The following is a 9,981-nucleotide window of genomic DNA, read 5'->3' on the forward strand; positions in this document are numbered from 1 at the left end:
GAGATGGAAGTGAGTAGGAGAGAAACTTTTGACCAATTGAGGGCGGATAGGAGGCAAAGTGAGATCTTCCTACAAGAGCACATCCAAAGACTTGAGCTTAGGGAAGATGAGAGGAGAAGGAAGAGGTCCTCTTCTGAGGACTCTAGCCATGGTGGAAGAAGAAGATGGCACGACTATGATGGTGGTGGAAGGCGCAATCAACTCCCACAAAGACAACCTCCACCAATCAAGATTCCAAAGTTCAAGGGGGAGAATGACCCAAACCTTTACATAGAGTGGGAGCAAAAAGTGGACCAAATCTTCAACATTCATTTAGTTGGTGATCAAGAACAAGTAGATTTAGTAGTTTTAGAATTTGAAGATTATGCCATGACATGGTGGCATCAATTGTGTATGGACAATATTAACCAAGAGCCATTCGCGGCCTCTTGGATGGACATTAAGACTTTGATGCGCACTAGATTTGTTCCTTCCTACTATAGGAGGGAGACTCTTTTGAAGCTCCAAAGGCTTCAACAAGGGTCTATGTGTGTGAATGAATATTTTAAAATGATGGAGTCCATGCTTTTCAAAGTAGGACTCCAATTTGAAAGTGAAGAAGAAAAGGTAGCTAGATTTGTGAGTGGTCTTAGAAGAGAAGTTTAAGATGTAGTTGAGTTGTATGAGTATTCCACTCTTGACAAAATTTTACACTTGGCCTTAAAAGTTGAAAGTCAATTGAAAAAGAAACAAGAGGCCAAGAGGAATACTTCATACAATGAATACTACTCTAGAACTTGGAAAGGAAAAGAAAGAAAGGATGAGAAACCTCCTTCCAAAGACCACCCACCTAAGACCAATTCGTCTAGAACCTCCCATGAAAATGCAAACTCTTCTTAAAGTTCAAGAACTAGTTCCATCAAATGTTTTAAGTGTTTGGGCTATGGTCACATTGCTTCAAATTGCCCAACAAAAAGGAACATGATCTTGAACCCTAAAGGAGAGGTTGAAAGTGAACATTCTTCTCCCCCCTCCCCTAAAAGTTCTTCCTCCCACACTTCTTCCCAATCTTCAAGTGAGGATGAAATCAAACCTAATGAAGGAGGTTTGTTGGTGGTTAGGCGAATGCTAGGCCAAGTGCCTAAAGAATTTGAAAACCAAAGAGAAAATATTTTTCACTCAAGGTGTCAAATCAACAACAAAACTTGCTCCCTCATAATTGATAGTGGAAGTTGTGTTAATGTGGCTAGCACAAGGGTTGTGGACAAGCTTGGCTTGAAAACCATCCCTCATGCCAAGCCCTATAAGCTTTCTTGGCTTAGTGAGGAAGGTGAAATCAAAGTGGACAAACAAGTCCTTATTAACTTCTCCATTGGAAACTACAAGGATGAGGTATTATGTGACTTAGTGCCCATGGAAGCAACTCACATTTTATTAGGAAGGCCATGGCAATTTGATAGAAAAGCTTTTCATGATGGCCATGCTAACAAGTTTACCTTTAGCTTCCAAGGCAAAAAGATCACATTACTACCTCTTTCACCAAGAGAAGTCAATGAGGACCAATTGCAAATGATTAAGAAAAGAAAATAAGAGAAGGCGCAAAAGAAGGCACAAGGGCATGAGTCCAAGAAGAGCATGATCACCCTCAAGGGGGTGAAGAAGGTAATGCTTGCCCAAAAACCCATCTTCCTAGCTTATCCTAGTGAATCTTCCCCCTCCTTCCAAAACCCTCACTCTAGATGTCCCTTAGACTTGTCATTAGTCTTAGATGAGTTCAAAGATGTTTTTCAAGAACCTCCAAAGGGTCTCCTACCCCTGAGAGGTATAGAACACCAAATTGATTTCATACAAGGCTCATATTTGCCTAATAGGCCAGCCTATAGGACTAGTCCCGGGGAGGCTAAAGAAATTCAAAAACAAGTGAATGAGTTGTTAGAAAAGGGGTGGGTGCAACATAGCATGAGTCCTTGTGCAATGCCCGTGATCCTAGTCCCCAAAAAAGGTGGAACATGGAGAATGTGCATAGATTGTAGGGCTATCAACAACATAACCATCAAGTATAGGCATCCCATTCCTAGGTTAGATGATTTGATTGATGAGTTACATGGTGCAACCATATTTTCCAAAATAGACTTGAAGAGTGGGTACAATCAAATTAGAATCAAAGAAGGTGATGAATGGAAAACCTCTTTCAAGACTAAGTTTGGATTATATGAGTGGTTAGTCATGCCTTTTGGCTTGACCAATGTACCTAGTACATTCATGAGATTCATGCACCATGTTCTTAGAGAGTTCTTAGGGAAATTTGTTGTGGTGTACTTTGATGACATTCTCATTTATAGTATGTCTCAAGATGACCACTTGCATCATTTAAGGAGTGTGTTAGAGACCTTAAGGAAAACATCTTTCTATGCTAACATGGAGAAATGTGTGTTTGGGATGGATCATGTGATGTTCCTAGGTTTCAAAATAAATCAACATGGAGTCCATGTGGAGCAAGAAAAAGTGATGGCCATCAAGGGTTGGCCTCCCCCAAAGAATGGTTTAAGAATTCGTGGTCGAATTCTCTCCAAGAAGGGGAGGATGATGAAGGTGTGACCACCTCCTTAGAAGCTCCCTCAAGAAGGATCACTAGAAGCATGTCTAGAGGGGAGTCTTCTATTCCATCACCTTTATCTTTGTTTTGCATTACTTTAGTTTGAATTCCCTAAGTTGGTTTCTAGTTGACTTATTTTGGTTGACTTGTTGACTTTGATCCAAAGTTGACCTTTGACCAAGATTAGATTAACTTAAACCAACATGCTAATCCTTATTTGTCTTGTTTTGTAGGTAATTAAGAGAAAGTAGAGCATGGCTAGGTGGCACTTGGTGATTGGAGCACTTGGATGAAGTGGAAGAGAGAGGAAAGCAAAAAGCATAAAGCAAAAGCAAAAGTAGACATGTACCTTGTCTCCTTTTGCCTTTGTGGTTTATGACTTAGAAGGTCACTTGGTCTCCTTCCTCTTTTGGCCTAGAATCCTCATGGGAATGCCTCCACCAATCATCTCCCTTCACTTGGCCAAGACTCACTCTCACATTAGGTTTAGGGTTTGTTAGTTAATCCTTTTTCATGTTTTTGTATTTGCTAAAGGACCCCTATGAACTCCTATTTAAAGGGTGCTCCTTGTCTTGTAAAAGGGTTGATCATTTTGTTATAAACTTTGTGCATTCAACCACCAATTTTCGTGAGCTCTCCTTCCTAGAATTGAACTCACCTTTGCCTTATCTTGCTTGCAAGTGGCGGCACCATCACTCATCTCTAGGGCTTGGTTGGCTTAGATCCCCCTCTATGAGTGGCGTGCTTCTTCCATTCTTCATCTTCTATGCTTTCCATTTTTATTGTTTCTTCTTTCATTTTGCTCTTTAGTGTTGTTATTGCCGTGTGTGTTTAAGCTTGAATCCAACTCTCTTCTTCCTTTCATGAGCTTGAGAAATGAACCTTCACATCTAGATAGCATGCTATCTTAATGTCCAGTGGGAATTTTCAAAAAGCTTTCTTAAACAACTTCACCATATTCATAACTCTAAAAGGAAACAAGATAATCCTTCATCACTTGGTCTCGGGTTTTGTTGTAATTATTATCACTAATCACCTCTTTTGTCTCGATTTTTCAGTGTTTTATTGTAGGAATCATGGCAAGTTCGTCAAATGCACCTACTCCAAACAAAGACAATACATGGATGAAATTGCTTCGGAATTTGAAGTTGTCTATGAAGGATTGATGCTAGGGAGCAAGAAAAAGAGGCTAGGATCGATGATGTTGGCTTTATCAAATCAGGGGGAGATTGTTAGCACAAGCACGCTTGGTGCAAAGATTTGATAAAACAAAGTGCATGAAGATCAGACATGGTTGATGAAGATCCACTTGAAGATCATGTTTCTATTGTATTAAATATGGAAATAATGTTTAGAATATGATGGTTACATGTTATACCATATTTGTAGGCTATATGACATAGGTTAGATGTCTTGTTAGTCTTAGTGTGTCTGTTTTAATATGTTAAAATGAGTTTTAACAGGTTAAAAAGCTTGTTGTATATAGTTTCTGGTATGAATGTATTCAGTCAGTTGAATTGTTTTTCAATCAAATGATTTCACTTAAGTCAAGTGAAATCAACAAATTGTACAAAAAATTCAACCGATTGATTCACTTAAGACTAGACTATATAACTTGTCTTTTTGAGAGCATAGATGTAATTCTGACTTTTTAAGCGCGAAAACTTGTCATTCATCATTGGAAAACTCTCTTTCTAATCAAACAACTGCAAGGTGTAGATTGTTGATCTTGGTTGATCTTGGAGGCATTTTAGCTTGGTAAAAGCTTGAAGAACTCATGCATGGTTGGCTAGGGAGAGCCACCATCAAGTTTTGTAGTTCTTAGTTCCTTATGTGATTTTAGGTCTGTGAGTGTGATTCTTGCAGGGTAGTGGTTTAGATTTTTGAGTGAGTAAAAAATCTTGGTGTTTCTTTGTTCAAAAGTGTAATCTTGGTTTGTGATTTGTAAGACTTTTGAATATAGTGGAAGCTAGGCTCAAGTTGTCCTAGTAACTGGATGTAGCTTTGTGATTAAGTGAACTAGTATAGAAACAATTGTCCAACTCTCTTTCCTTCATCTCACTCACTTTAAAATCTCAAGAAAACCAAGCAAATCATTCTTTGTTGTGTTTGAATGCGTTTCTGTGTAATATGATATTGCAACATTGTTAGAAATATTGTTTGGAACGAATCTTGTGTGTGAAAGTATGTTGTTTGAGTGAAATTCGTGAAATCTGCATTTTGCATAATTTTCCAGGATTTCAGCGGATTGATTTGAAATTTTAATCAATTGATTCATAGGCATATGAACAAATTAATATGTTGTTTTATTTTTTCACCAATTGAAAGTGTATTGTTATATAGCTTTTGCAATCAAATTAGGTAGTTTATTTGATTCAATCAAAAAGGGTTTAAACTTTCGAAAAAGTTTTAAACAGTCAATTCAACCACCTTCTTAACTTAAATCACCATTTCATATTTAACAATTACAAAATTCAAATGTAAAATTTAAATGTTTGTAATTGTTATAAAATTGTTTGAAAATTTTATATTTGAATTTATAAATTTGTCTAGAAATTATTAAAACAAATTTTAAATAAAGTTCAACACATAATTTAAATGTAAATAAAATTAATTTAGTTAAACTTGTCTATTATAATAAAAATATAATTATAATATTTATATAAAAGTTAAATTTAGTCTTAATTTGGAAGGATAAAATTATTACAGTTTAAAAAGAAATTAGGACTAAATTGAGATAAAGTAATATATACTGGAACCAAATTAAAATTTTTCACATAAACAATTGAGAAGTAGTAGAACCATAATTTGACATGTGACTTTTTTTTTATAAAAAAAATTAAAAAAAAAACACAAGCTGATATGATAATACTCTAATTTGACACGTATTACTTATTTTTTTAAGGAAAAAAGAGTAAAATAAAATTAAAAAATCAAAAACCAAAAAGACCATGACAAACAGTTAAGACAGTCTTTGTTGAAACTAATGAACACATAAGTGTTATTGCACCTATATTTACGCATTTTTAAATTTTTAAAAAATTTAAGTTAAGATCAATAAAAAGTATATAATTAATTTTTAAAATAGTTGTTAATTGTAAAATTAAAAAAATAAAAATATGTACAATTTTTTAAAAAAATAATAATTTAAGACAAAAGAAATTTTTTGAATAATAATTAAAAATAAATTATTTATAAAATAATTAAGTTTTAAAATAATTAAAAATAAAACTACTATTATGAATTGTGAAAAAAAAATTTATAGCAAACACATTAAAACTTACATGAATATACAAAATTGTAAATCCAAAACTTAAAGAAAAAAGAAAAACAAAAACAGAAGATTATGTTTCCCTCTTAGTGTATCTAAAATTAGGGCAACCTCGAACCCTGAAAGTTGTTCCTTATATAAAATCTCCCAAGCGCCTCCATTTTCTACCCCTCTTCCGTTCGTGCTGGAGCTGATAGTGAAGGCGAAGGCAAGGCGTGTTACTCTATCTGGTATTTTCAACTCTTTCTCTCACTTCCTCTCTGTAACCCATTTACTTTCTTCAATTAATTCTCAGTTACAGCAATTTTTAATCAACCCTTCATTATCCTGTTTTTATTTCCTTTGAATTTGATGACTTCAATTGATTTCACTCAACATCTTCTAGATTGGAATTAGGGTTGTGAACAATTAATTTCAGTAATGTATGTATCGGGAGTGTGTTGGTGAATGGTGAGAGCATGACATCAACTAATTTTTAGTCAAGATTATATATACAGTCCTTCATTTTATTTTATTTCAGTTTTTGGATTTTTGGCGTGTTGGTATTGTGGCTGGTAGAGAGAGAGAGAGAGTAGTGTTTCAGTTGTTGACATTATCTTATACTTGTTGTAGTGAAAATTCGGAGATGAGTGGTGTTTTATCTCCTTTTAGGTTTATGGTTATGCAGCTTTTAAGTTCTTTACCCATGCAATCTTAATGAATATTGCTTTGGGTTGACGTGACACTTGTTCGTAATAGGATTTCGAAAAATTTGTTCACTCTGATTTTGCCTTTTAGCTCAGTAAGTGAGAATTAAAAAGAATAGAGAGAGTGGAGAGGTGGAAAATTGTTAGTTGTTGACACTTTCTTTTGTCTTTTGTATGGGTTTTCCTTACTGAAATTTTTAAATTTGGTGGTTTTTTATTTCTATTTTTTAAATTATTGGCATTTTTTTTTAAATTTCTTTGTCCTTTTAACCTTGTGAATACGGGTTGGTTGTCACTTGCCGTCTAATAGGATTTAGGGAACAGTGTTGGATGTGATTCTTATTTTTATTAACTAAGCTAATATTTTTGTTAACTAAGCTAAGGTTCTGATAGTGGTCCTTATGTGGTGAAACAGATTGAACAAAAATGTACACTTCTAGGAAGAAAATTCACAAGGATAAGGATGCAGAGCCCACTGAACTTGAGGAGACAGTTGCACAGGTTGTTGCCCTTTTTCTGTTTCGTTAGGATGTATTTATTTCACGAAATCGTGATTCTTCTTAATATTGAAACCGTGGTTTTTGATGACTGTGCAGTATTTATTTGACTTGGAGAATACCAACCAGGATCTGAAAAGTGACTTGAAGGATCTCTATATAAATCAAGCAATGTAAGGATGTTACAAATAATCAATTGATGTCTTGGTTATAGAAGTTTTTCTCAGCGGAATAGCATTTTTTTTTCTCGTGCAGTCAAATGGATGTGGCCAATAATCGCAAGGCTGTAGTCATCTATGTGCCTTTCAGATTGAGAAAAGCATTCCACAAGATTCATCTCCGACTTGTTAGGGAGTTGGAGAAGAAATTTAGCGGGAAGGTTGTATTTACTGCAATATGTATTGATACAAATAAATTTGTCTTTGGTTTTCTTTTCTATTTTCCCCCTTATGTACTTATTTGCCATATCACTTAATGGTTATAGTGAGTTCAAGGAACACTGAATTGTATTATTAACTGAAGAATGTATATCAAATGGCAGGATGTTATTATGATTGCCACAAGGAGGATCTTGCGGCCACCAAAGAAGGGCTCTGCCGTTCAGCGTCCCAGGACCCGGACATTGACTGCAGTTCATGATGCCATGCTAGAGGATGTTGTATATCCTGCGGAGATTGTTGGAAAAAGGGTCAGATATAGAATTGATGGTTCAAAAATAATGAAGGTAATTGCTTGTGAAGTTTTCGTTAATTTGGATTTACTTTTTATCATTTCCCATGTAACTTATAAATTGTTTCTTTTTGACAATTTTTAAATTTAAGGTTTTCTTGGACCCCAAGGAGCGCAATAACACTGAGTACAAGCTGGATACTTTTTCTGGAGTTTACAGGAAGCTTACTGGAAAAGATGTAGTATTTGATTATCCAGTCACAGAAGCCTGATAAGCTGCTTGGTTTAGTGGAGGATAGCTTTTTTGCAGTTTTTGTTAGAACCAACCACACATGTTGAACAATATCCAAAATTTTGACTTCTGGAATTTTATTTACTGCGTCTTTTCCTTGATGCATTAAAATTACTAAGGAGTACTTTCTGTGGCCGTAGAACAGGTATTTAGAGTGTGTGCGCTTGATGAGGCCTTGGTTTAGATTGATTTCCTTTTGGCTAACATTGAAGCTTGGCTTTATCTGTTGCAAGACTGTTTGTATTTACATTGGAGTTTGCCTTTATAAAATATCTCATTTGTCAAAAGTACCTTTATATTTAGATAGTAATAAAAATAAAGCATTTTTCAAAATGATATCAACAATCCTGTATTTTTGGTGTCACTAGAAGTCTCCTGAAGATGAAATGCCTTTGGTATGATTCAAGAGTGGCAAGGAATTGGATTTGTGCTGTTTTGGATTTTAGATTATTTTATGATGTAGGGTTATCTTGTTCTTTTTTAAAATTATGGAATATGGTGAGTTGATTAAGAAAATTAAGTGAAATTTTTATTGAACATTAAAATAACATGTTATCTAGATGTGAAGGTTTTCTTCACAAAGTTCAAGAGAAAAAAGATGATGGATTGATTCAACACAAAAAGGGGAATGGAAGGTGCATAAACTTGTAGAAATCGAGAACAATTAAAGGAAGAAGAAAGTATAAAATGGAAAGGAAATGAATGGTAAAAACATGAGAAGCGCGTCACTACAAGGCTAGAATTATTGGGAACTTTGAAAATGAGTGGATGTGTGTTGTCACTTGTTATACAAGATAAGCTTTAAAAGTATTCACTTTTTAAGGAAGGAAACTTTTACAAATGATCTATATATAAATGTGTTCAATTTTTCCAAAATGTTCAACCTCTTTTAAAAAAGATTACAATGCAAAAATACAAAGTTCTAATAAGGATTACAATGTAAATAATAAAACATAGACTCTAGAAAGTAGGTCAACATAGGAACAAATAGACAAATTCTAGAAGCCTTCTTGGACAAGGCAAGGTAGATGCTCCTTTTAGATGTTTTAGACTTCTTGGTAGCCAAGGCATGTGGTTATCCTTTCTAGATGAGTTTAGAAAGCTTTGCTCCTCTTTTCTCCACATGTGCCATCTAAAAGTGCCACTTGTCTCTCCATGTGTCACCTACTAATGGTCCTACAAAATAAGTAAAATTGGATTAGTATGTTGGCTTAGGTTAAGCTAATCTTGAATCAACAAATCAACCTTAGACCAAAGTCAACAAGTCCACTAAGAAAAGTCAACTAAGTCAACTTTAGGAAATTCAAACTAAGGAAAGTAAAAGCAAAGGAAGGGATTAAAGAACTCCCTTTTCCCTAAGTATGTGTCATGAGTCATTATCCTTGATATGGATCAAGCTTTCACCTAGAAATGCCTTTGACAAATTGTGATTCAAACACCTTTACTAAAATTGTGATTCAAGAGTGGCAAGGAACTATATTTGTGTTGTTTTGGATTTTAGATAATTTTGGAATCTAGATTTTAAGTTCAATTCTATAATCCTAGTTTTAAAGATGAGATTTTTAATATATATCATGTTGAAGACATAATGCGAGAAGAGTTGGAGACTTCATATCAAGTGGAGACTTCATAAAAAAGTTTAAAACATTCAAAAACTAAAATGATTTTAATCTATTGAAAGTTAACAACAAAATAACTAATGGTTTTACGTGACTCTAATATATCAAAATGATTGTTTAATGCATTAACAAATGTTTCCTATAGTCATTCTAGACAAGCTAAGAATATTTTAACATATTAAAAATATCTTTTAATGAATTAAACAACTACTTATCATCTGGCAGGATCTAGTTCATTGGAAGTTGTCTAAGTGCAATTTTAGGATCAAATCATGAAAGAGAAAACTTACAACAATTCTTAATTAACAAAACATAGCCTAAAACACTTCTAGTTCTTCATGATCATTATAAATCCTCAAATTCTTCAAGAGA

At 34.2% G+C, this 9,981-nt stretch overlaps 1 protein-coding gene across 1 annotated transcript; it reads left to right on the forward strand.

The window, feature by feature from the left end:
- Positions 1-5,895: 5,895 nt before the first annotated feature.
- On the forward strand, positions 5,896-8,277 carry LOC114181165 (40S ribosomal protein S7-like). The gene is made up of 6 exons (XM_028067524.1): positions 5,896-6,076; positions 6,948-7,033; positions 7,129-7,202; positions 7,285-7,408; positions 7,571-7,753; positions 7,851-8,277. The coding sequence occupies exons 2-6, from the start codon at positions 6,959-6,961 to the stop codon at positions 7,968-7,970; spliced, it is 576 nt and encodes a 191-aa protein (XP_027923325.1). The 5' UTR covers positions 5,896-6,076; positions 6,948-6,958; the 3' UTR covers positions 7,971-8,277.
- Positions 8,278-9,981: the final 1,704 nt, after the last annotated feature.

The sequence above is a fragment of the Vigna unguiculata genome, chromosome 4 (genome assembly GCF_004118075.2).
Source record: "Vigna unguiculata cultivar IT97K-499-35 chromosome 4, ASM411807v1, whole genome shotgun sequence".
NCBI classification, from domain to species: Eukaryota; Viridiplantae; Streptophyta; class Magnoliopsida; order Fabales; family Fabaceae; genus Vigna; species Vigna unguiculata.